Raw genomic sequence first — 25203 nt, 5'->3', positions numbered from 1 at the left:
GCCTCTGTTTGATCTGCAACTGGTGCTGCCCATGTGATCAGTTATGACTCCAGACATTTGATGGTTTCTCAGTTTGGTTGAGAGCACAAGCAAATGTGACAGTTAGCAATGGCAGTCAGCCTGGATTGTACAACTGTTTTGTGAAACCATTAAATCGATGGGTTTAGTTCCGCTTGAAAGCGGAGCTCCACCCAATAGGGGAACCTCTGCTTGCCTGCCTCCTCCACCCTCTGCTGCTACATTTGGCGTCTTTTGGGGGGAGGGAGAGCGGGTACCTGGTTTTGACAGGTACCCACTCCCAATTCCAGCCGAACTCAGCCGGAAGTTCGGCCCCCCTTCTCCTTTCCCTACAGCCAGCCCATTCACATTCGCGCTTCGCACATGCACAGTAGGGTACTGGTTGTGAAGCCAAAAGGTTTTACCGCCACTTTCCCTTAGTAGAGATGGCAGCACCCGAGCAGCCAATTGAAAAATCAGCTCCGGGTGAGGTCACTGCTGGATTCCTGCACAGGTAAGTACCCTGATATTAAAAGTCAGCAGCTACAGTCTTTGTAGCTGCTGACTTTTAATTTTTTCTGAAGGAGCCTGGAGCTCCTCTTTATGGTATTATTTTATGGTAATAGATGCACTTTGACCAGTAGACATAAATGAGTCAGTAGTTTGTAAAGGATATCCCTGTTCTCAGTGATGCAAAACTGTCCTGCCGATGGCCAACTACTATTGAACTCGTATTAAGAATTAAATTACTGCAGATATTACAGCAATATCAAACTACCAGCTGCAGGACATTTTAATGAGAAAGAATTGTCCAAAATGTGCTGGAGACAAAGAATGCCGGCATTGATGTAGATCAGTGGTCGCCAACCAGTGGTCCATGGTTCACTGATGGTCTACAAGAAAATGTTGGCAGTCCCCAGGGGTTTTGCCGCAAGTCAACATTGTGGTGGATGTATACCACCCAATGCTGTTTTCAGTGTTGTTCTGAATGCGCGACGACGGTCAATACTGTCAGCACACATTGATACTCCATGCTTCCCCTGTAGTTCAGGCTCCTGTGAACTCAGAGGGAGGCGCCGGGACTAGTGCAGAGAGCAGGAAATGAAGAAGGAGGGGACTTCCAATGGCAGCGCTGATAAGGGTGGGAGCACAGAGCTTGAGCACATAGCTGGATAAGGGGGTGAGATACAGTGATGTCCGTGTAAGGCATCAATGTGATCCAGAGTGTGGGGGGGGGGGGGTGGCAGAGAGTCAGAGCATTGTGTGTATATGGCAACAGTGTGATCCAGGAGAGCCGGAGTATTGTGTGTATAAAACAGCAGTGTGATCCAGGGGGAGGGGGGCCGAAAGCCAGAGCATTGTGTGTATAAGGCATTATTGTAATCCAGATGGAGGGGGGCAGAGAACTAGAGCATTGTGTGTACAAGGCAGTAGTGTAATCCAGGGGGAGGGGGGCAGAGAGCTGGATCATTGTGTGTAAAAAGCAGCAGTGTGATCTGGATGGAGCAGAGAGCCGGAGCATTGTGTGTTCAAGGCAGCAGTGTAATCCAGGAGGAGGGGGGAAAAGAGACCGAGAATCATGTGTATAAGGCAGCAGTGCAATCCAGGGGGAGGTGGGCAGAGAGCCAGAGCATTGAGTGTATAAGGCGTAAGTGTGATCCAGGGGGAAGGGGGCAGAGAGCTGAAGCATTGTGTGTATAAGGCAGCAGTGTGATCCAGGGGGAGGTGGGCAGAGAGCCAGAGCATTGTGTGTATAAGGCAGCAGTGTGATCCAGGGGGAAGGGGGCAGAGAGCATGAGCATTGTGTGTATAAGGCAGCAGTGTGATCCAGGGGGAGGTGGGCAGAGAGCCAGAGCATTGTGTGTATAAGGCAGCAGTGTGATCCAGGGGGAAGGGGGCAGAGAGCATGAGCATTGTGTGTATAAGGCAGCAGTGTGATCCAGGGGGAAGGGGGCAGAGAGCCAGAGCATTGTGTGTATAAGGCAGCAGTGTGATCCAGGGGGAAGGGGGCAGAGAGCATGAGCATTGTGTGTATAAGGCAGCAGTGTGATTTAGGGGGAGGGGGGAAGAGAGACAGAGCATTCTTCAGCAGGGACAGGGAAGCTGGTCAGAGATGATGGGTGGATGGATGGAGCCAAATACAGGGCATTTGTAAAAGAAAACCTGTTAGCCCTTGTACACACAGTCGGACATTCTGACGGAAAATGTCCGATCGGATTGTGTTGTCAGATAATCCGACTGTGTGTTGGCTCCATCGGACTGTTTCCGTTGGAATATCCGATGGACAAAGTTTTAGAGCTGGGCTATAAAACTTTCCGACAACATGTTCCGATCGGACTTTGTCCGATCATGTGTAGAGAATTCCAATTAGACAAAGTGCCACGCATGCTCAGATCAAATTCCTAGACCAAAACTATTGGCTACTAGCCTGAACGTAGTCCCGACGTAACGAAATAACGTCATGAACAATCGGATTTTCTGACAACTTTGTCCGACTGTGTGTATGCAACAGTTTCGGACAAAATCCGACGGATTTGGTTGTCGGAATGTCCGGGCTTAGAGTCTGCAAAAGAATTGAGACGGAGGTTCGCCATCCAGCAGGACAATGACCCTAAACATACAGCCAGAGCTGCAATGGAATGGTTTGGATCAAAGCATATTCATGTGTAAGAATGGCCCAGTCACAGTCCAGACCTAAATCCAATTGAGAATCTGTGGCAAGACTTAAGATTTTCTGTTCACAGACACTCTCCATCCAATCTGACAGAGCTTGAGATATTTTGACAAGAAGAATGGGCAGAAATGTCCCTCTCTAGATGTGCAAAGCTGGTAGAGACATCCCCAAAAAGACTTGCAGCTGTAATTGCAGCGAAAGGGGGTTCTACAAAGTATTGACTCCGGGGGGCGCCATACAAATGCACCCCCCACACTTTTCACATATTTATTAGTAAAACATTTTAAAAACCTTTTATCATTTTTCTTCCACTCCACAATTATGTGACACTTTGTGTTGGTCTATCACATGAAATCCCAATAAAATACATTTATGTTTTTGGTTGTAACATGACAACATGTGGGGAATTTCAAGGGGTATGAATACTTTTTCAAGGCACTGTATGTTGACATGTGACCCGTTGACTGGTGTGAAGCGTAAATTCTGATGGCAGATTAATGACGTCTTTGTAGACCTCTCTGTTTGCAAATAAATAACTCTGTTGAGCAACGTTCTCATTGAGGCAGCTAAACACAATGGCGCTCCTTCTGCCTCGCCGGCTCGGGTATAGAATAACTGGCATTACAATATCACGCCATACATCTTATTTCACGAAGGCAGCCGTGGGGCTCCCTCAGTAGATGCTCGCCTTGGCCGTAAAGCGTCCCCACATCATCTGCTTTGCAAACTTCTACACGACGTATGAGATATGAGACCTTCGTGTGTAAAATGACATTTTGATGCAGCCACTAAGGCGGCAATGACTCAGAGTCTTTGGCATTACCGGGGCCCATTGATGCTGGGAAGAAGTCGTAGTGAATGGCTACGCACGGATATTATCGCTGGGTCCCCCGCCGTTACAGCGGACGTCCTCCTTTGTTCCCGGCCCCCCTACGGCGCCCTCTGATTACAGCCTCTACAACCTGACTCAGTGTAAATTCTGCAGCATTTTCCACCCACTCCGGAAAAATGAAAAAAAAAAAAACGGATCTCGCGCTTTCTCTCCATCGTGTCCAATGTGCAAAGCCATTATTATTACTCTGGACGGCGAACATGAGTAAAAATGTATCAATTTGCTTTTTAATCTCCCTAATTAAATCCCCTCGTTATCTTCTCACCGTTTCCCGTGATCGAACCCACAGCTGCTTAATAATTAAAGGGCCACGCTCATTAAATTTCTTGCATAATTCTCCTTCTGCTTTGCCACAACCTGCATTAAAGCATTGCACGTCTATCTCCTTTTAATGTTGTCTGTAAGACTTAAAAGCTTTGGTTTTTTTAATTATATGTGTGTGTGTGTGTGTGTATATATATATATATATATATATATATACTGTATATACACTATGTTGTCAAAAGTATTGGGACTCCTGCCTTTACATGCACATGAACTGTCCGTAGGGTGCAATATTGAGTTGGCCCACCATTTTGCAGCTATAACAGCTAAATCATCTCAAAGGTGTTCTATTGGGTTGAGGTCAGGATTCTCTGCAGGCTAATGAAGTTCCTCCACCCCAAATGTCTTTATGGACCTTGCTTTGCGGACCTGTTACAGTTGCAAAGTGTGGATCAACTCCATATTGAACCCTACGGACTAAGACTGGGATGCCATTAAAGTTCATGTGTATGCAAAGGCAGGCATCCCAATACTTTTGGTAATATAGTGTGTATGGATACATATATATATATATATATATATATATATATATATATATATATATATATATATATATATGTATATATATATATATATATATATTTATATTTATATATATATATGGTGTATATTTTTGTATTTTATATATATATATATATATATATATATATATATATATATATATATATATACATATATATATATATATATACATTTATATATATATGGTGTATATTATTGTATTATATTATTATTGTTTATATATATATATATATATATATATATATATATATATATATATATATATATATATATATATATATATATATATATATATATATATTTATTTATATATATATGGTGTATATTATTGTATTATATTATTATTGTTTTTATATATACATATATATATATATATATATATATATATATACATTTTTTTAATATATATATATATATATTTATATATATGATGTATATTATTGTATTATATTATTATTGTTTTAGGGAGTTACTGTTACTGGTAGCTAAGACATTCACCTGATACAAAACCATTTTTTTTTCCTTTTGTGGAATTATATTGCAAATGAATGGTTAACTTAATTTTATGTGTACTACTTGAGCGCCGCAAGATTTTACCCCTTTAATGGCTGGGTGGGCCATTTTTTTACTATTTAGCACTGCGCTACATTAACTGAAAATTGATGCAACGCTGTACCAAAATGTAATTTATATAATTTTTTTTCACACACATAGAGCTTTCTTTTGGTGGTATATGATCACCACTGTGTTTTTTTTTTTTTTGCACTATAAATGAAAAAAGACCAAAAATTTTGAAGAAAAAAAATATTTTTACTTTATTTTACTTTGATTTTAAAAATCACATGGTATATATACTGTAACCTTTTTTTTTTGCTAGTAATGGCAGTGATCACTCAACGATGCTGGGGGTGAACTGACTAACTGACATCACCAGTGACACTAACACAGTGATTAGTACTAATAATCTACACTGTCACTGTACTAATGACACTGGAGGGGAAGGGGTTAACATTTAGAGGAAATCAAGGGGCTAACTGTGTGCCTAAAAATGTTTTCTGTGCACCGTGTGCTGTTTCTATTAAGCTATGTGTCGGTTTTTGCTCCCTGCTTTGCAGGGAGAAAAAGATGGCACAACTCTGCTGTCTGTAAAGAGCCCTATGTTGTTTACCAACACAGGGCTCTCTGCTGTCATTCGCTCAGCCGATCAGAAGATTCCAGGAATAAATCATTGGCCGGATCCGCTGATTGGCTTGTGCTGTAGCGAATGACAGCACAGTGTTTTTTCCTTTTGTGGAATTATATTGCAAATTAATAGTTAACTTAATTTTTATGTGTACTACTTGAGCGCCGCAAGATTTTACCCCTTTCATGGCCGGGCCATTTTTTTACTATTTAGCACTGATCAGCAGATTCCAGCCATAAATCATTGGCCGGATCCGCTGATTGGCTTGTGCTGTAGCAAATGACAGCACAGTCGGGGCAGCGAGCGTGCGTGCGCACCACCTACCCAGGACTACAAATTCACATACATACGTACATTATCCAGTGCTGAAGGGTCGCCCTGCCAAAGTATAAGTGCGGTGGGCAGTCCTGAAGTGGTTAAGAAGGAAATTGCCGAGAGCTAGTGGTAGTTAGTCACATTCAACTGGATTGTTCTGTACTGTTGAAAATGTTTTGTAGCTTCTCCAAGCCCCTCCACCAGTTTTAATGAGTGTCAGGAAGATACTCCAGCATTTACTGTATGTCCACACAGGTTGCGTCAACACTTTAGTCCAGTCACCACGGAATGTGCAAATGTTACTTGTCCGAGAACAGAATGGACAACCAACATCTACAAGAACACATCTTGTTCTTGGACAGTGTTTATCGGTATTGAAGATGTTTTGTAGCTTCTTTAAACACCTTCTATAGTTCTAATGAGTAGGGATGGGTGGATTTTTTGCATTAATACATGTCCCCTGGGGCAGGACCCAGGTCCTGAAACACTTTTTATGACAATAACTTGCATATAAGCCTTTAAAATTAGCACTTTTAATTATTCATGTGCGTGTCCCATAGACTTTAACGGTGTTCGTGTGTTCTGCCAAATTTTTTGCCTGTTCGGTATGTTCTGGTGCGAACCGAACTGGGGGTAGATGTTGGTTGTCCAAGAACAGGATAGACAATCAAGACTGTCTGTTCTAAGCCCTTGTACACACGGTCGGACATTCTGACAACTAAATCCGTTGAATTTTGTCCAACGGATTTTGTCCGATGGATTTTGTCTGAAACTGCATACACACGGTCGGACAAAGTTGTAGGAAAATCCGATTGTACATAACGTGATGACGCTATTTCGTTACGACGGGACTACGTTCAGGCTAGTAGCCAATAGCTTTGGTCTAGGAATTTGATCTGAGCATGCGTGGCACTTTGTCCGTCGGAGTAGGCTACACATGATCGGAATATGTCCGATCTGAGCATTTTGTCGGAAAATTTTACGGACAAGTTGGAAAACTTGGTCCGTCGGATACTCCGACGGAAACAGTCTGATGGAGACCACACACAGTCGGATTATCCGACAAAACAGTCCCATAGGACACATTCCGTCGGAATCTCCGACCCGTGTGTACAAGGGCTTAGACAGCGTCGATTTAGATTGAGGATATTTTGTAGTTTATCCAAACCACTTCTTAATTTCCAAACAGTGTCGGGAACATACCCCACTATTTATATTTACACAGAAACCTTAATCCAATGACCATTGCATGTGTAGATGTTGATTGTCCAAGAACAAAGACATGCAGGCAGGTTAATTGGTTTCTGTCCAAAATTGGCCCTAGTATATGAATGGGGACCTTGGATTGTGGGCTCCTTGAGGGTAGGGACCTATGTGAGTGTGCAATGTACAGGGATAGGGACAATTGTAGACACTCACTCAGGTTGAACTGGATGGACTGGTGTCTTTATTCAACCTTACTAACTATGAAACAGGATGGGTCGGTGTGAAAGTTGTGGAACCTTCCTATGTTGTCACATAATCTTATCCTTGGTGGCAGAGTGTCTGCACAAATGTAATTTCTTAAGCCCTTGTACACACGGTCGGACATTCTGACAACCAAATCCGTTGGATTTTGTCCGACGGATTTTGTCCGAAACTGTTGCATACACACGGTCGGACAAAGTTGTCCGAAAATCTGATTGTACATAACGTGATGACGTTATTTCGTTATGACGGGACTACGTTCAGGCTAGTAGCCAATAGCTTTGGTCTAGGAATTTGATCTGAGCATGCGTGGCACTTTGTCCGTCGGAGTAGGCTACACATGATCGGAGTATGTCCGATAGGAGCATTTTGTCGGAAAATTTTACGGACAAGTTGGAAAACTTGGTCCGTCAGATACTCCGATGGAAACAGTCCGATGGAGACCACACACAGTCGGATTATCTGACAAAACGGTCCGATAGGACACAATCCGTCGGAATCTCTGACCGTGTGTACAAGGGCTTAGAGTTATTCCTTTACGTGGCTGTGGGTGTGGATTGTTTTTTAATCACCAGGGTAGAGATGTTAAAACAGCATTATAAATGGAAGAAGTATGGCGCCAAAGGCCCTAAGCTCTGTTCAGGGATTGTTGTTCCTGTCTGAAGTATAGATGGCCTCATTCATACCTGTAGACAAATCACGGGGTAGAGATTTAAAAAAAAATATTATATGTGGGAAAACAGATGGTATCCAAGGCACCCCACCCCTGTTCGGGGATCGTTGTTTCAGTCTGACATACAGTAAAGGGCCTTTTTCAGTTGTACACTCCATCAAAAGCATGCACCTCGCTGTCTTCAGTCGTTTTTATCACTACCAAGATATATTTTCAACTATTTTTTTGCAGTGAATAATAGGTAATATACAATCTGCTTCCCAATAAAGTTTCAAAACTTTGTGCAGGTTACCACCAGAGCCTATACAGGTACAGACCAGGAAAAGCTTCAAATGCATCATGGAAGTTAAAAATGTATTATAACTTTCAAATGTGTTCAACTGCAACTAGGTTTACCATTTTGTTGGTCCTTCACTAGCCCGGTTGTCAATAACAAGCCTTGAAAACAATGTAACAAATGGGATCATAATCTAGAAAAGATGGCCTTTTTAGCTGCATCAGACCCTTGGTGAAGCATTAGTGTCATAATTAAATAAAGCCATGGATGGTTACTATAGGAAAACTATGGTGTAGGTTGATGGAACTTTCCTTAAACATCAACCAAAATGGCTTCTGTCTTTTGATCGATAGAACCTTCCCCAGATGTCAAACCAGGTGGACTTTCACTTCTTGGGTTGATAGAACCACCCTCTGATATCAACCAAAAAATTTCTAAACCCAAATTTGGTAGAATCATTCCCTGATGTCAACTAAATTTGACAATTCCTTGTGAGTTGATAAAACTGTCTCCAAGCATCAACCAAAATAGCTTTCACCTCCTGAGTTGATAGAAAAGTCCCCAGACTTCTGCTTTCTGGGTTAATGAAAATGTCCCCTGAAGGCAGCCAAAATGGTTTCTGTCTCCTGTATAACCGATCCCAGATGTCAACAAAAATGGGCTCTTCCTCCTGGGTTAATAGAAACGTCCACATAAGTCAACCAAAATGGCTTCCACCTCCTGATTTTCTAGAACCATTCCTAGATCATAGAGTTAGACCTCCCAACACATCATGGAATCCACAAATATGTTATCTCTTTTAGACATGTTCAGTTACAAATGTATTTACTAAATTTCTTTCACTAGCCTCACTGTCAAAAAAAGACTTGATGCAAGTGTTATTAATAGGTAAGAGGTGGAAGACAGTTGGTAGAACAGTTCCCAGATGCCAACCAAAATGGCCTCTTCCTTGTAGGTTGGTAAAGCCGTCCCTAAACGTCAACCAAAATTACTTCCCTCTCCTGAATTGATGTTAACCAAAAGGGATTCTGTTTTCTGTGTTGATGCCAAAGTCTCCAGATGTCAACCAAAATGGCTAACCCTCCTGAGTTGATAGGACAGTCCCCAGATATAAAATAAAACAGCTTCCTCTCTCTGGGTTGATAGAAACATCTGCAGACATCAACCAAAATGGCTTATGCCTCCTGATTAGGTGGACTCATCCCTAGATTTATTCCAAAATGGTCTCTTCCTGGGTTGATAAAACAGTCACTGGATGTCACGTAAAATGGCTTCTATCCATCAATTTGGTAGAACCATCCCTAGATGTCATCCGAAATAGCCTCTTCCTTTTAGGTTGATGGAACAGCTACTAGAAGTCACACAAAATGGTTTCCTGTTGGGTTAATAGAAATGTCCCAAAGCATTAACCAAATAGTCTTCCAATTCTGAGTAGATAAAATAGTCCCCAGTTATTAACCAAAACAGCTTCTTCTTTCTGGGTTTATTAAAACATCCATAGATGTCAACCCAATTTTCTTCCACCAATTGATTTGGTGGATCCACCCCTAGATGCCATCTAAAATGGTCTCTTCTTCCTTGGTTGATATAACAATCACTAGAAATCACCCAAAATGGTTCTACCTCCTGATTTGGTAGCACTGCCCCTAGATGGCATCCAAAACAGCCCCTTCCTTCTAGGAGGATGGAACAGTCCCTAGAAGTCTCCCAAATTTCCTGAGTTGATAGAAACGTCCCCAGGTGTCAACCAAATTGGCTTCTACTCCTGAGTAGATAGAGCGATCCTCAATGTCAGCTAAAATGGCTCCTGCTTCCTGGGTTGATAGAACCAGATGCCAACCAAAACATCAAGCATCTTCCTGGGCTGATAGAACATTCCCTAGACCAAAATTGTTCCCATATCCTGTGTATTTCCCTAATTGGATCCTGTGAATTTTTCTTTACATGTTGCAATAGTCACAAAGCATGCTGTTTCACTAATACACTGATTCTGGTTGTATCCAGATTTTATAAAGCAAATAAAATTCTGATGGTTGTGCCACCCTTGAGCCCTCATACTCATCAATGCTCATCCATCATGCTTAAGCCCTGAAGAAGGGGGACATCTTTGAACCCCCAAAATGCATTGGCTGGTTTATGTTGGGTTTTTTTTGTGGACAGATATCAGGTTTAATAGATTTTGGAATGTCAGACCTTTTGTTTGCTGCTCTCATTGAACTTTTTACACATGATGGTAAAGCATGCAGCCATCTTGTTGTGGCCCTGGACATTTTTGCTTGGCGTTTGAGGCTTTACTTGCAGGTTTTACTTGTCAACAAGGCCTGATAGGTGTCAAGCGAATGATAAAACCATCTCACCGACAGACAGCGTCTGTGCAGTGATTGGTGGCTGTCTCACTGTCTCTTAGCGAAGAGGTTTTTGTTACAAGCTGCCGCTGTGACCTTGTCCGTATGGCTGAGGTCTCTGTCCTGTGATGCCTCAGCAAGAGGACTAAATATACCCTCAGAATACTTCAACATGCAACTCCACCTCTGAGCCAAGTTTTCAGGAATAACGCAGTTTCATTTTGGTATACTAGTTCTCGTTTTTTTCCCGTTATCCTTCATTCCACTCCTCCCCATGTGCTTGTAGTCTGCAAATGCATGTATACCAACGGTGAAACCACTTCTTCTGAAACAATTGTTCTGGATCAGTAACTTGCCCAGACAAGGATATTAGAAACTCGTTCACATGTGTTACTTTCTCCGTTTTAGGCTTATTAAGGCATTGCGGTTATAAAGAGGACCTGTAATTGAAAGTCACAGTTCACATGAATCAATACAGCATGTTAGTATTACTTCATTTCAATATTATGTTGGGTTAAAAGTACCTCTGGTCATGGACCGGTGACTTTTGGAACTCATTCTTGTTACCCAAGACCCAAGCAGGCTAGGTCATAGTGTATAAAACTAATAGGGCATTGTGGGTGATTCACTTCATTAGAGACTGCAGGGAGTCTTTGGTTTTACATAAGACAGGCACAGCACTGCAAAGCAGGAAGCAGGGACTGACTATTTAATGAGCAGATATGACTGCCGACATGTAAATAAATAATGACAAACTATATGAAGTACAAAACACACGCATTCACACATACAGTGACATGATATGTGTATATATATATATACATTGTGATATTGGGTGAATATGCTGATGTAGTAGGTGGTTTTCCAATGAGTTATGCCAGTTCAAGCTGCTTGTTTAGGCAAGGCAGACCACTTTTATTAAACAGAATTGAGCGATTCACATAGAAATCTGTTGTCCACACAGGGGTTTCCATCCATCAACACCAACAGTCAACTGAAAATACAGAGCCACCTGGCTCCTTTCACAGCAGCACCGCTGCTCTTCTTCCCAGTCCCTCTGACTGTGTTGCCCAGCTCTCCTGGTTCTCTCAGCTGTCTTATCCCTTAGTCGCAACAGCCTGCTGCACAGCCCACTCCTGGCCTCTGGACGGTGGTTTTCCTGACACCCCGATGGCAGCCTACCTGACTCCTTGGGCAAGACCTCATGTCTCCTGGCTGCTGGCTGGGGTACCTCTGAGACCTGGGTGAGATCTCCTGTCTCTTGGCCACTGACTGGTCCACCTCTGACCCCTGGGGGAGACCTTACTACCGGCTGGAGTACCTCTGACCCCTGCATGAGACCTCCTGTCTCCCGGCCACTGGCTATGGCACCTCTGATCCCTGGATGAGACCTCCTGTCTCCTGGCTGGTGTACCTCTGACCCTTGGGTGAGACTTCCTGTCTCCTTGCTGGGGCATCTCTGAACCCTGGGTGAGACCTCCTGTCTCCTGGCTGGTGTACCTCTGACCCTTGAGTGAAACCTCCTGTCTCCTTGCTGTGGTACCTTTGACCCCTGGGTGAGACCTCCTGTCTCCTGGATGCTGGCTTGGGGCCCCTCTGACCCCTGGGTGAGACCTCCTGTCTCCTGGCTTGGGTACCTTGGACCCCTGGGCAAGACCACCTGTCTCTTGGCCATTGGCTGGGGCACCTCTGACCCCTGGGGGAGAACTTCTGTCTCCTAGCTGGGATACCTCTGACCCCTGGGTGAGACCTCCTGTTTTCCCGGCTGCTGTCTGGGGCACCTCTGATCCCTGGGTGAGACCTCCTGTCTCCTGGCTGGTGTACCTCTGACCCTTGGGTGAGACCTCCTGTCTCCTTGCTGGGGCACCTCTGAGCCCTGGGTGAGACCTTCTGTCTCCTAGCCACAGGCTAGGGCACCTCTGACCCCTCGGTGAGACCTCCTGTCTCCTGGCTGGTGTACCTCTGACCCCCGGGTGAAACCTCCTGTCTCCTTGCTGAGGCACCTCTTACTCCTGGGTGAGACCTCCTGTCTCCTGGCCACAGGCTGGGGCATCTTTGACCCCTGGGTGAGACCTCCTGTCTCCTGGCTGGTGTACCTCTGACCCCTGGGTGAGACCTCCCGTCTCCTTGCTGGTGTACCTCTGACCCCTGGATGAGACCTCCTGTCTCCTGGATGCTGGATTGGGCACCTCTGACCCCTGTGTGAGACCTCCTGGCTAGGGTACCTCGGGATCCTGGGTGAGACAAACTGTCTCTTGGCCACTGGCTGGGGTACCTCTGACCCTTGGGTGAGAACTTCTGTCTCCTACCTGGGCTACCTCTGATCCCTGGGTGAGACCTCCTGTCTCCTGGCTGGTGTACCTCTGACCTCTGGGTGAGACCTCCTGTCTCCTTAATGGGGCACCTCTGACCCCCCTGGTGAGACCTCCTGTCTCCAAACTGGGAGCCCTGAGCTATCCTCAGGCTTCAGTATACAACTACCCTTCACACAGGCTGCAGGCACCCAGTAAAATTCAGACATAGCAAGAGAGGCAATCACTTTATACTGGAAAGAAAAAACCCTTCTCCTCCTTCAATTTGATACTGGCAACAGTTGCTGAATGCCACTTTTCCCCTCTACGAGGATACAAATGCTAACAGAGGTTGTTTGAAGAAACTTGATAAAGCGTGGGCAGGCTGGTTACATAGTGCTTCTACTGCCTGGATGCCTGATTCAGCATTAGTGATGTCTTTTGTAATTCTTTCTTATTGTTAGTACAACCCCATGGCTATATTCCTCCTTGATCTGATCCCGGTTGTTTGACTCAACCAATGGGCTTTGTATGATAATCTTCATCTCTGCTCAGTGTGAACCACACACACTTGCATTGGAAAATTTGTATTTTATTTGTCTTCTCTATTTTTGTTATATTTTTCCCAACTCTGGGTACTGCCCTTTTTTCTTCGTTTCAGCCAGTTGGTACGCCGTGCTAACCAAGTGTTTTTGCGTTTCTTCTAAAATCTTCAATAACGAGAAATATATTTAAAAAATCCAAAGTATTGAAGGTTTGGACCCAACCAAGACACTGTGGAACCTTCAGGCTCCAGGCCCCAATTTGGCACTACAGAATCTGGAGAAAACCAAAAACACAGCTTTCTCCACTCAGAAACGATCGTCTGGAACTTCACATTAAGCCTTAAAGTGGTTGTAAACCCTTACAAACCACTTTGAGCTACAGGTAAGCCTAGATTAAGGCTTACCTGTAGGTCCAAGAAATATCTCCCAAACCTATATGGTTTAGGAGATATTTGCCCGAAGACGGGCACCGCTGTCTACGGCGCACGCACCGCAGACAGTGGTGCGCAGGCGCACTGAGCGTGGCATCGTCGATGACGAAGATGCCGCACAATGCAGCGCGTCTCGGCTCCCGTGCGCATGCGCGGGAGTGACGTCATCGCTGCTCCGGCGAATCACAGCGCCGGAGCAGCGAGACCAATGGAGACCCACCAAGAAGATGGACGCTCGGAACTACAGGGGACAGCGGTGACTTCGCTGGCTCCTGTGTCAGGTAAGTGACACATAATGGGCTACTATGCGATGCATAGTAGTCCATTATGCTTTGCCTTTGCAGGGATTGAAAGAGGAAGTAAACTCATCAGGGTTTACTTCCTCTTTAAAGTGGTTGTAAACCCTCCCCCACATCTTTGTTCCATGTAAATCAGCATAAAAAACCCTAATGATCACTGCTTGTAGATATCGCCTTACTTGCTTAGTATTGTTGTAATCCTTTTTGTTCTTTAGAATGACGTCACTGAGCATGCCCAGATCTCCCCTGATTTACGGCACACTCTCTATGTCTTATCTATCTGTTATCAGGACTTCCTACGGCACACAACACTGAACTCCCAGGAGGCTGCAGAGTCATTCAGAGATTTCTCCTACACACCATGTGACCATGTGACATCACATGCAGTGTAAAGCAGAGCATGGGACAGAAATAACTGCAGTCTTATCAGCTGAAGCTGACAGGACTCATACAGGCAAACACTAGGTAATCAGCACAAGTAAATACTATGAAATAAAACAATCAGCATGAATGAACAGGGAAGCAGGGTTGCCATAGAAACATTGGATTGAGAAGGAGGCTTGGTTAACAGTACAGGAAGTGCTCAATGTAAGGGCGGAAATACACTCCACTGTGGACTCAGAAAACAATACTTAAGATGGCGCTGCCTAACCCCTGGAAACAAGATTTTTAAAGTTTCTTTAAACAGTAAGTAATATGTGATTTGCTCTGGATTACAGTGGCTATAGTCTGATAATTACTTATTATAATGGACTAAATGAAAATAAGCATCAGAGTTGGAGAGTTTACTTCCTCTTTAAAGAGTAACTGCAGGCTGCTCACATAATTTGTAATAAAAACATCTTTGCCATTCTGAAGCTTCTCTCCAGCCACTTTGCATATTATTTTATATATACTGTGATTCTGTACTTGCCAAATATGCTGCAGAAATCTCCCTCCACTGAATCTGGCTGCAGCCATTTTAACTGTGGGCAGCTGAAGCTGCTGCCTGTTCACTTCCTGGATTTACACAGACGCACAAAGGCACACCTCCAGCTCTGCAGCTTTCATTGGCCCCTTTATGACTCATCCCCTCTCCCTTTCTGGCAAACTCTCATGAGAGTTAGAGAGAGATCTGTGCATGATGTCATAAGCCTAGGCTAATGACCAGACAAGAAATAAGAAGTGGACTGTATAACGTATTTACTGGCAGAGAAAAAAAATATTGTTTAGTATCCAATGTTAAAACAAGGGCAGAAGATTTAACAGAGGAAAAAATGACTGAAGGTCTACTTTAATGTGAATCCTACACTTTCACAGTGGCAGGGCCTTGCACTATCAACCAAAAAAAATATATAAATATGAAACATAAAAAAGACTGCAATCATCATCAGATCATCAGGTTTGTTTAGCACCTGGGGCAAGGATGCAGAACTGGGCCCCCTCCACTGTTAATTCATGCCATAGAATGGGTTTTACTGCCCTGTGTCCAATCTCTGCCCCTCCCTGCTTTTCTGTGCCCAGGGCAGCTGCCCCTCTTGGCCACCCCTTGTCCCAGCACTGACAACAGTACTAAGGTTGGGAGAGGGTGGGATCATAGGAGTAGCCAGTCAGGCTCTGCTTCATGCACATGTGGCGGCAGGAGCATACAAGAGGAGAGGGTAGAGGGGGCATGGTTGGTGACTTCATGACTGTCCAATCAGCATGCAGTGGGGGGGGACACCACTGTATTCATTGACTCCGAAAGAAAAGGTGTCACCCTCCTGGCTTTGTCATTTGGTAGTGGTGTATGGATTGTAAAAGTGGTTGGACAAAGTTGCAAACCTCTTGGCAGATAAAACCATTCATGTGTATGAACTTAGCTCTGGGAATTGAGTTTAGTTTGAAAAATAAGTAATAAAGGCACGTGCGTCTTTGAGAACACAGGTATGAATAACCTCCTTGGTATTCTGAAAAGTCTGTGCACTGGAATGACTAGAGTTTTATTACCGTTACCAGAAGATCTGATCCGCAATTAATCTATTTTGTGTTCAGCACCAGCCAATTCGTCATCATCACATGGGGAGCAGATGCAGAATATTGGGCGAGTAATCGTCTAATTCCCAACACCTCCTGCCACCTGGGACTTCCTCCCGTAAGATGGCGCCATGACGGTACAAAGCACCTGCACTGTCGTGGCACTAGAAGGATTTATTTCTAAAAACTGGCTCAGCACAGAGATAATCTCATGGCATTAAGAAAGGACATTAAAATGCAAATTTGTTTAAAGGGAGCCAATAAGGGCAGCTGATATGTGTCAAACCCGAGGCTTCCATCCAGCCCATGGTGACTGCTGTCAGCTGATCTTCCAGAGATGGCTCCACCATTGCACACAGTGAAAACCATGAAAAACTAGCACCAGCCCCTAGATGGGAGCCTGACAAAGGCTGCGTTGACAGGTTCTCTTTAAAATTGGCTCACAGGGAACCAACTGGATTCATGTCCTCAATGGGCTCATGGCCCAGGGACATCTGTTCAAAGGTGGTCCACTATCTCTTTGTCTCAGATTGCAAAGAAATAATGGCAGAAGAGGAAGTATCCATGATGGTTCAGCACTTGTGTTCTTTTGTGCGGTTGTCATGTGACTACGCAGAAGAAAAGTTAGGTTGGGAGTGGCGCTGGATTTCCTAGGACTTTGGAAATTTTGGAGACCAGCAGTTTATTGAGGTCTCGGTGATGTTCCTTGACCATGCTTCTAAAGTGCTTACAGAGCATGGTTGTTTTTGATGAGTAATCTCATGAAAAAAAAACTTTAAGCCAGTGATTCTCAACCAGGGTTCCTCCAGAGGTTGTAGGGGTTCCTTCAGCATTGGGCAATTTCTGCCTCTCAGATAAGTTCCCACCGACACCATTGATCTTTTTAAAAATCTGAAAGGAGATAATTCTTCCCAATGACCACAAGTGTAAAGCCGCGTACACACGGGGCGGACTGTATGGCCAACTTAGTCCGTCAGACAATCCGACGGACAGTCCGTCCTACTTTTGAATGAACGGACTTGACCACACACGGATGCACAAACAGTCCGTCGAAAGCGTGCGCGATGACGTGTACAGCGCGTACGACGGGATTAGAAATAGGAAGTCCAATACACAGCAATGCAACCTTTCGCCGTGTAAATCCTTTCTGAGCATGCGCCATTCTTAGTCCGTCGAACTAGCCTACTGATGAGCGGATTGTCCGCTGAAACCAAAGTATGACGGACAGTATTACGGAAATTCCGAAATACTTAGTCCGCCAGACTGCACGCTGAAAAAGTCCGCTGAAGCCCACACACGAGCGGACTGTCCGCTGAAATGTGTTTCGACGGACTAAGTTGGCCAGACAGTCCGCCCGTGTGTACGCGGCTTAAGGACCATTCTTCCCACTGACCATCACACGAATGTATCATGAGTTGTAGATTTCTAATTTTTAGCAGGGGGGGGTTCCCGTAGACCGGAGAACTATTTCAAGGGTTCCTCTGTGTTGAAAAGGTTGAGAAAGGCTGCTTTAAATGTAGAACAAAATTGAGTGCTTCAAAGATGAAGAGATGAGTTGCTCAAGTTGAAGCAATCATAGTCATGAGAAGTTATCAGAAATGTCTGTAATAGTTATCATTTATCGAGGTAATGGCATATCTAGTAGTAATTAGTCACATTAACCCTTTCAGGACCATAAGATTACCGTAAAAAAAAAAACATTTTTTTAAGTTCGTCCTGAAATGGATATTTTGATGATAGGCAACTCCTATCCTCATATTGATTAGTGGTTCCAAATTAATAACTACTGCAGTAGGGAACAGACACAAAAGATACGCTCAGCATCTTTCCAAATAACCGTTCTCCTTTATTATGACGCATTTGAAGGTTTTTATACACATGATTACGTAGGTATCACATTAATATTACAATTGTACGTTTATGGTAACAAGGGGCGTTACATAGGCAGGGTAATTCTAATCAGGACTTGAAAGAATGCAAAACATGTACTGAAAACATTATTAGTGCCGTGTGCACAGTGAGGGCATCGTGCAATACATATAAAATAGAATACAATTATATACAGAACCTAAAAATTTCCATTACAGTACACTTCAGTTTCTGTAATTAAGCCATTTCATGAAATAACTGGCAAAAAGTTAGATCCATTTGTTGATAAGAACTTTGACTCAAACCAAAAAAAAAAGTATTTTAAGTTCTTAATCAGATGATACAGGCAATTAAAAACATGGGACAAATACGTCCCTTGGTCCTCAAAGGGTTGATTGTTCTATATCAGTTTTCTCAACCAGGGTTTCATTGAACCCCAAGGTTCCTGTAGACCAGTGATTCTCAACCAGGGTTCCTCCAAAAGTTGCTGGGGTTCCTTCAGCATTGGGCAATTTCTGCCTCTCAGATAAGTTCCCACTGACACCATTGATCTTTTTAGCTATCTGTAGGGGGTAATTCTTCCCAATGACCACAAGTGTAAGGACCATTCTTCCCACTGACCATCACACTAATGTATCATGAGTTGTAGATTTCACATTTTTAGCAGAGGGTTCCCCAAGACCAGAGAACTATTTCAAGGGTTCCTCTGTGTTGAAAAGGTTGAGAAAGGCTGCTGTAGAGGTTGCTAGGGATTTCTTGAGCAATTAGCAATTTCTGCCTGTCAGATAAGTTCCCACTGACACCATTGATATTTGTAGCTATCTGTTAAGTGGTATTTCTTCTCAATGTCCACAAGTGTAAGGAGCATTCTTCCCACTGACCATCACACTAATGTATCATGAGTTATATATAGGAATTATTAGTAGGGGTTCCCTGTGACCGGAAAGATATGTCAAGGGTTCCTCTGTGTTGAAACGGTGGAGAGAGGCTATTCTATATGTTTAAGATCTTATGTAGTGTATCCAAGACACTTTTTCAGTTTTGATGAGTGTCAGGAAAATACCGCACCAGTTATAGCCACACGTGTAGCGCAGACACCCTAATCCAAGCACCATGAAATGTGTAGACGTTGATTGTCCAAAAAACAGAATGGGAGGTTTGAAAGTTGAGGAACCCTCCTATACTAGTTGCCAGGGCCGTCTTTAACATTGATTGGACCCTGGGCAAACATTTTCTTGGGCCGCCCTCCCCCATGCAATTTCCCTCTCCACCTGCTCTGAGACATACAATAAATAGCAGCTAGACTTAAAATCAGTTTTCTGTATCAGATCAAGCAGAAATTGTGATTGGTTTTCAGCAGTTACAGCATATCATTACTGCTTACTGACTGGTTGCTAGAGGTTACAGCACACATTATGGCTCACTGATTAGTTGCTAGAGGTTACAGCACATCATCACCTCACTGCAGGGGACCATGATATACATATGAATGCTGCCTTTATTTACATATCAATGCAGCCGGCCGCATCTATTTACTTACTAATGCTGCTGCTATTTACATATGAATGCCGGTTATTTACATGTAAACACAGGGTCTGCAGGTGAGTTACTTGTATACAACAATAGGGCAGAGCTGGGCAGCATTAGTACCAGAACTTCACACTGAGATATCGGGACACAGCACAGGACTAAAACTTCAAGGGACAAGGGAATTTAAACTGGGATAGTTGGCAAGTATGGGACAGCTGCTTTGGGCCCTCAACAATGACAGGACCCAGGGCAGCTGCCCCTTTTGCCCTGCCCTAAAGACAGCCCTGCTAGTTGCATCATCCCATCCTTGGTGTCAGGAAGGCATCATAGTTGTTAATTCCTCCATTTACATGGCTGTCGGTGTGTTATCTAATTGCCAAGACAGGGATAATGAATTGGCAAGAAATGTTGAAGACAGATGGTGTTGAAGGCCTCCACAAACATCCACAAGGTCAAGCAAAGACAAGGGACCATCAAATAGAGGGGAGAAGCAGAACACGCAGAGTAATATGGTCATTCCATATATAGCTGGAGTGTTGGAAAAATTCAGAAGGATTTTTTGAGTCCAGCAATACACTGGGTCAGATTGCAGAGAACAGGATTTGTATTAATGCAGAATCCAGTAACTCAGAACAAACCCATCAGGAAGGTACCCGACTGGGAACACTTACGGCAGTATCAGCAAGGTGTAGTACAGCAGGTCTCAGAAGTGCTGACAGCGTCTGCCTTGAGGGGGGGGGAATGTGGCCTAGCTGGTCTGAGCCCACCTGGGGAGGTTTCCAGAAGGATAGTGTGTCCCTATCCTTTCCCTACTTGACTGGAATTTTTCCCTGTCCCTTTCAGACATGTCCCTATACTACCCACATGGAAAATTCGCACCATGCCTGGGAGCTAAGGCCTTAAATAAGCCCTGCCTGACCCAAGATGGCTGCTAGAGTCACATGGGGAGCGCAGCATCCAATCAGATAGCTTCAAAAAGTGACCCAGGAAACCATAGAAGAATTATGTTCCTCTTAAATTCCTCTCCCCCTGCAATGCCTTTAGTGAGATCCATACAATATGGTTGATATGGGCGTCATCAATGGCACAGATGTATAGGTGGCCGTGTGTTGCGGGTATGAGTGCCAGTGTCGGGACAAGGTCATCTAGAGCTCGGATGTTCCCCCATCCCCCCTCCTAGCACAAATCCCTCTAAATCACCACTCCTAGCAATTCTTACCCCCTGCCTCCCCCTCAAATTGCCCTTCCCAACACAAGTCTCCTTCCCCTCAATCTGCTCACAGCACCCCCCCCCCACACACACGTGAAACCATGGTGCCTAGGGGGGCAGCCTCCCCTCCCACCCCTTGTCCCAGCACTGATGAGTGTGTATGGGGCTGGATGAGAGCAGAGGGTCCATCATGGGTTGTGTCGGCTCTAACTCTTTCCGAATTCCTTTACAGGCTAAAGACAGCGATGACGATGAGGAGATCGTACATGTGGATCGGGATCATTTTATGGATGAATTCTTTGAACAGGTAGTTCCACTTTAATTTCTGTTTATGTGTGTATGCCTAAGGTATAGCTAAAACTTATTTTTCTTTTGCATAGAGTGGGGAATGATTTGTGTTCCACTGTGTGTCCCAATTTGAAAACTTTATCCTCTCTATATGTCCAGGCCACCATGTCACCAGGCCTGGAATAGAAGAAAAGTTTTCCAATGTGGACACCAGTTATGGTAACAACTATTTACAAGGGAACTTTAGCTTTGGAATTTTCACTTCCTACTGGCCTCCAGGACAAGGAGTAAAGAAATGATATCCCCAATAGAAACCCTAAAAACTGCCGGGGTCCATCTATGGATGTTTCTAGGTGGGGTGCAGCACGGTGCTGCAGGCAATAACACACACAGTCCAAGTTTGATGAAATAACTTGTACTGAAATAATGCAACAACAGTTCACAAAAAACCCAGTGGGAAGGCAACCCAACTGGGAAACACAGATCGCAAAGCCTGTAAAAAGCAGGTTTGAGCTGAAATGACAGCACCTGTTAGTGCGGCCTGACCGTCTCTACCCCAAGCAAAAAGATGTGCTTTCCCTCCTTGTCAGGAATCTTTCCCTGCCGCTAGTTCTGACCCTAACAGACGGGGTGCCTGTCCCTACTTTACCCACTTACAAAACGCCTTCCAAACCTGGAAGCCAGGTCCCTAAATAGGCTCTGCCTGACCCAAGATGGCTGCCAGAGTCACACGGGGCAGCAACATCCAATTGAATAACTTCCCCAGTGCAACTGGAAACCATAGAGGAACCATGTTCCTCTAGACCAGTGGTTCTCAACTCCTGTCCTCAGCACCCACTATATGGCCAGATTTTAAGTATTTCCTTGGGGAGATGCAGACTAGAATTCTGCAATCACTGAGCAGCAAATTATATCACCTGTGATGTATTTCAGTTATCTTGCAGACCTGGCCTGTTAGTGGGTCCTGAGGACAGGAGTTGAGACTTCCTCTCCAACTGCAGTGCTGCTGTGGAAGAGCCCCACCTGCAGAGAAAGTAGACTGCCCCTGCCTACATAACTTCTTCAAGTCACTCCTTCATGTCACCTACCCAAGCCTTATATCCATATAGGTAGCACAGCCGCCTTAATCCAATCACCATGGAATGGGTCAAGGAAGATGTTGTTTGTCCAAGAGCAGATTGGACAAACAACCACCAGATTGGACAAACAACAACCACCACCACATTCTAGTGACATGATCCCATCCTTGGTGTCAGGAAATCTATGTAGGTGTTAATTGTTTAAGTTGCACAGCTCTAGAGGTGAATTGTTAAATCGCCAGGATAGAGATGGTAAAATTACATTAATTGTGGAAGACAGATGGTTTTGAAGGTGTCCACCCCTTTTCTTAAAAAGAGTGTCTCTTCCATGGGTGCTCAACCTGTGGCCCTCCAGCTGTTGCGGCCCTCCAGCTGTTGCGGCCCTCCAGCTGTTGCGGCCCTCCAGCTGTTGTGGCTTTCCAGCTGTTGCGGCCCTCCAGCTGTTGTGGCCCTCCAGCTATTGCGGCTCTCCAGCTGTTGCGGCCCTCCAGCTGTTGCGGCTCTCCAGCTGTTGCGGCCCTCCAGCTGTTGTGGCTCTCCAGCTGTTGCGGCCCTCCAGCTGTTGCGGCTTTCCAGCTGTTGCGGCTCTCCAGCTGTTGCGGCTCTCCAGCTGTTGCGGCCCTCCAGCTGTTGCGGCTCTCCAGCTGTTGCGGCCCTCCAGCTGTTGCGGCCCTCCAGCTGTTGTGGCCCTCCAGCTGTTGCGGCTCTCCAGCTGTTGCGGCCCTCCAGCTGTTGCGGCTCTCCAGCTGTTGCGGCCCTCCAGCTGTTGTGGCTCTCCAGCTGTTGCGGCCCTCCAGCTGTTGCGGCTCTCCAGCTGTTGCGGCTCTCCAGCTGTTGCGGCCCTCCAGCTGTTGTGGCTCTCCAGCTGTTGCGGCCCTCCAGCTGTTGCGGCCCTCCAGCTGTTGCGGCTCTCCAGCTGTTGCGGCCCTCCAGCTGTTGCGGCCCTCCAGCTGTTGTGAAAGTCCCATCATTCCTCTACCTTTGGGAGTCATTCTTGTAACTGTCAGCCTTGCAATGCCTCATGGGACTTGTAGTTCTGCAACAGCTGGAGGGCCACAGGTTGAGCACCCATGCGTAGTCTCGATGTGTAGAATTTGCCCTCCTACGTTGGGCCATCCAGTTGTTTGATTTGTAGATTGAGTTGCTTTCTGCCTTATTATGTGAATGCTTTCCCTCCTGCAGGCCATGCCTTCTTCCCTTCCAAGTCCACCTTATTAGCTTCCCCCGTAGTTTATTGTCTTCTAATTCAGACATCAATCATGGCGTCTCTCCTATCACCGTCCTCGGCACTCTTTCCTTCCTAGCTGGCACCTTTATAAAATTTCTGCGCTCGAGGTATCGCGGAATTCACCTGTCACTGCCGCGCTCATGACAAATTAAAGTAATTACAGCTAAGGAGTGTAAATAAAGAGGTTTAATTCCCTCAACACTTTTCCATTAATATTAACGTCCCTCAACCAGCGGTCCGTAACTTTCCTCTACTCCCGCCAAGAGAGGTAAAGACTGTGCTTCTCTGTCTACAGGTGGAAGAGATCCGGGGCTGTATAGAAAAGCTCTCAGAAGATGTGGAGCAGGTGAAGAAACAGCACAGCGCCATCCTGGCCGCTCCAAATCCTGATGAGAGTAAGTGCCAGCGGACGATGGGGAGGGTCTACTTTAAGGGAAGGCAGGTTGGAAATGCTGCATATAAGTAAATATTTTCTATTGCTCTTAAGCCCCATATAGAGGATCCTTCTCTCTTCTAGCTGGGTGCAACATTTAGAGGGGTGCAGACAGGGTCAGCACCACCATAAGGCAGCCTGGCAGCAGGCAAACTACAACCTCCACGCTGCAGCGGTAGGAGAGAGGGCACAGTGTGGAGGTTTTAGTTTGCCTGCTATTTAGCTGCTGTCACTGAGAAAGCAGGGAGAATGTCCCCAAGCATGCAGAGGAGGGTGGAGTGATGGGCGGATGCCAAACCCGATGGTGTGCAAGCAGTGAGCGCCATGCTGTGCGGGGATGGAAGGGGGGGTCTGACGGGGGGGGGGGGTGCCCAGAGTGATCAGAGTGAAGGGATAGAGGGGTATCTGGGAGTGTGATCAGAGTGAAGGGATGGAGGGGGATCTGGGGGTGTGAACAGAGTGGAGCGATGGGGGGGGGGGTTCTGGGTGTGTGATCAGAGTGGGGGTATCTGGGGGGGGTGATCATGGGGGGGCATCTGGGTGGTGTGCTCAGAGAAGGACCTGCACCCTGTATATACCGCGCCGTGATCCCTGCACCCTGTATATACCGTGCTCTGATCCCTGCACTCTGTATATACTGTGCCCTGATCTCCGCACTCTGTATATACCGTGCCCTGATCTCCGCACTCTGTATATACTGTGCCCTGATCTCCGCACTCTGTATATACTGTGCCCAGATCTCCGCACTCTGTATATACCGTGCCCTGATCCCCGCACTCTGTATATACCATGCCCTTATCCCCGAACCCTGTATATACCGTGCTCTGAACCCTGCACTCTGTATATAACGTGCCCTGAGCCCCACACTTTGTATATACCGTGCCCTGATCCCCGCACTCTGTATATACCGTGCCCTGATCCCTGCACTCTGTATATACCGTGCCCTGATCCCTGCACTCTGTATATACCGTGCCCTGATCCCCGCACTCTGTATATACCTGCCCTGATCCCTGCACTCTGTATATACTGTGCCCTGATCTCCGCACCCTGTATATACCGTGCCCTGATCCCTGTACCCTGTATATAACGTGCCCTGATCCCTGCACTCTGCATATACCGTGCCTTAATCCCTGCACTCTGTATATACCGTGCCCAGATCCCTGCACTCTGTATATACCGTGCCCAGATCCCTGCACTTTGTATATACCATGCCCTGATCCCTACACTCTGTATATACTGTGCCCTGATCCCTGCACTCTGTATATACAGTGCCCTGATCCCTGCACTCTGTATATATACCATGCCCCGATCCCTGCACTCTGTATATACTGTGCCC

The 25203-nt window shown here is 45.4% G+C and overlaps 1 protein-coding gene across 1 annotated transcript in view; it reads left to right on the top strand.

The window, feature by feature from the left end:
* The window catches only part of STX1B (syntaxin 1B), a 102771-nt gene that overhangs the window by 61252 nt on the left and 16316 nt on the right, over positions 1-25203 (top strand). The window contains exons 2-3 of the mRNA XM_077447228.1: positions 21072-21146; positions 23730-23829. Coding sequence (XP_077303354.1) covers positions 21072-21146; positions 23730-23829 — 175 coding nt within the window. The remainder of the gene's footprint in view (positions 1-21071; positions 21147-23729; positions 23830-25203) is intronic.

The sequence above is a fragment of the Lithobates pipiens genome, unplaced genomic scaffold (assembly GCF_037356315.1).
Source record: "Lithobates pipiens isolate NorthernLeopardFrog02 unplaced genomic scaffold, aLitPip1_a1.2 Scaffold_22, whole genome shotgun sequence".
Lineage (NCBI taxonomy): Eukaryota > Metazoa > Chordata > Amphibia > Anura > Ranidae > Lithobates > Lithobates pipiens.
This window is presented reverse-complemented; position numbering and strand designations above follow the sequence as displayed.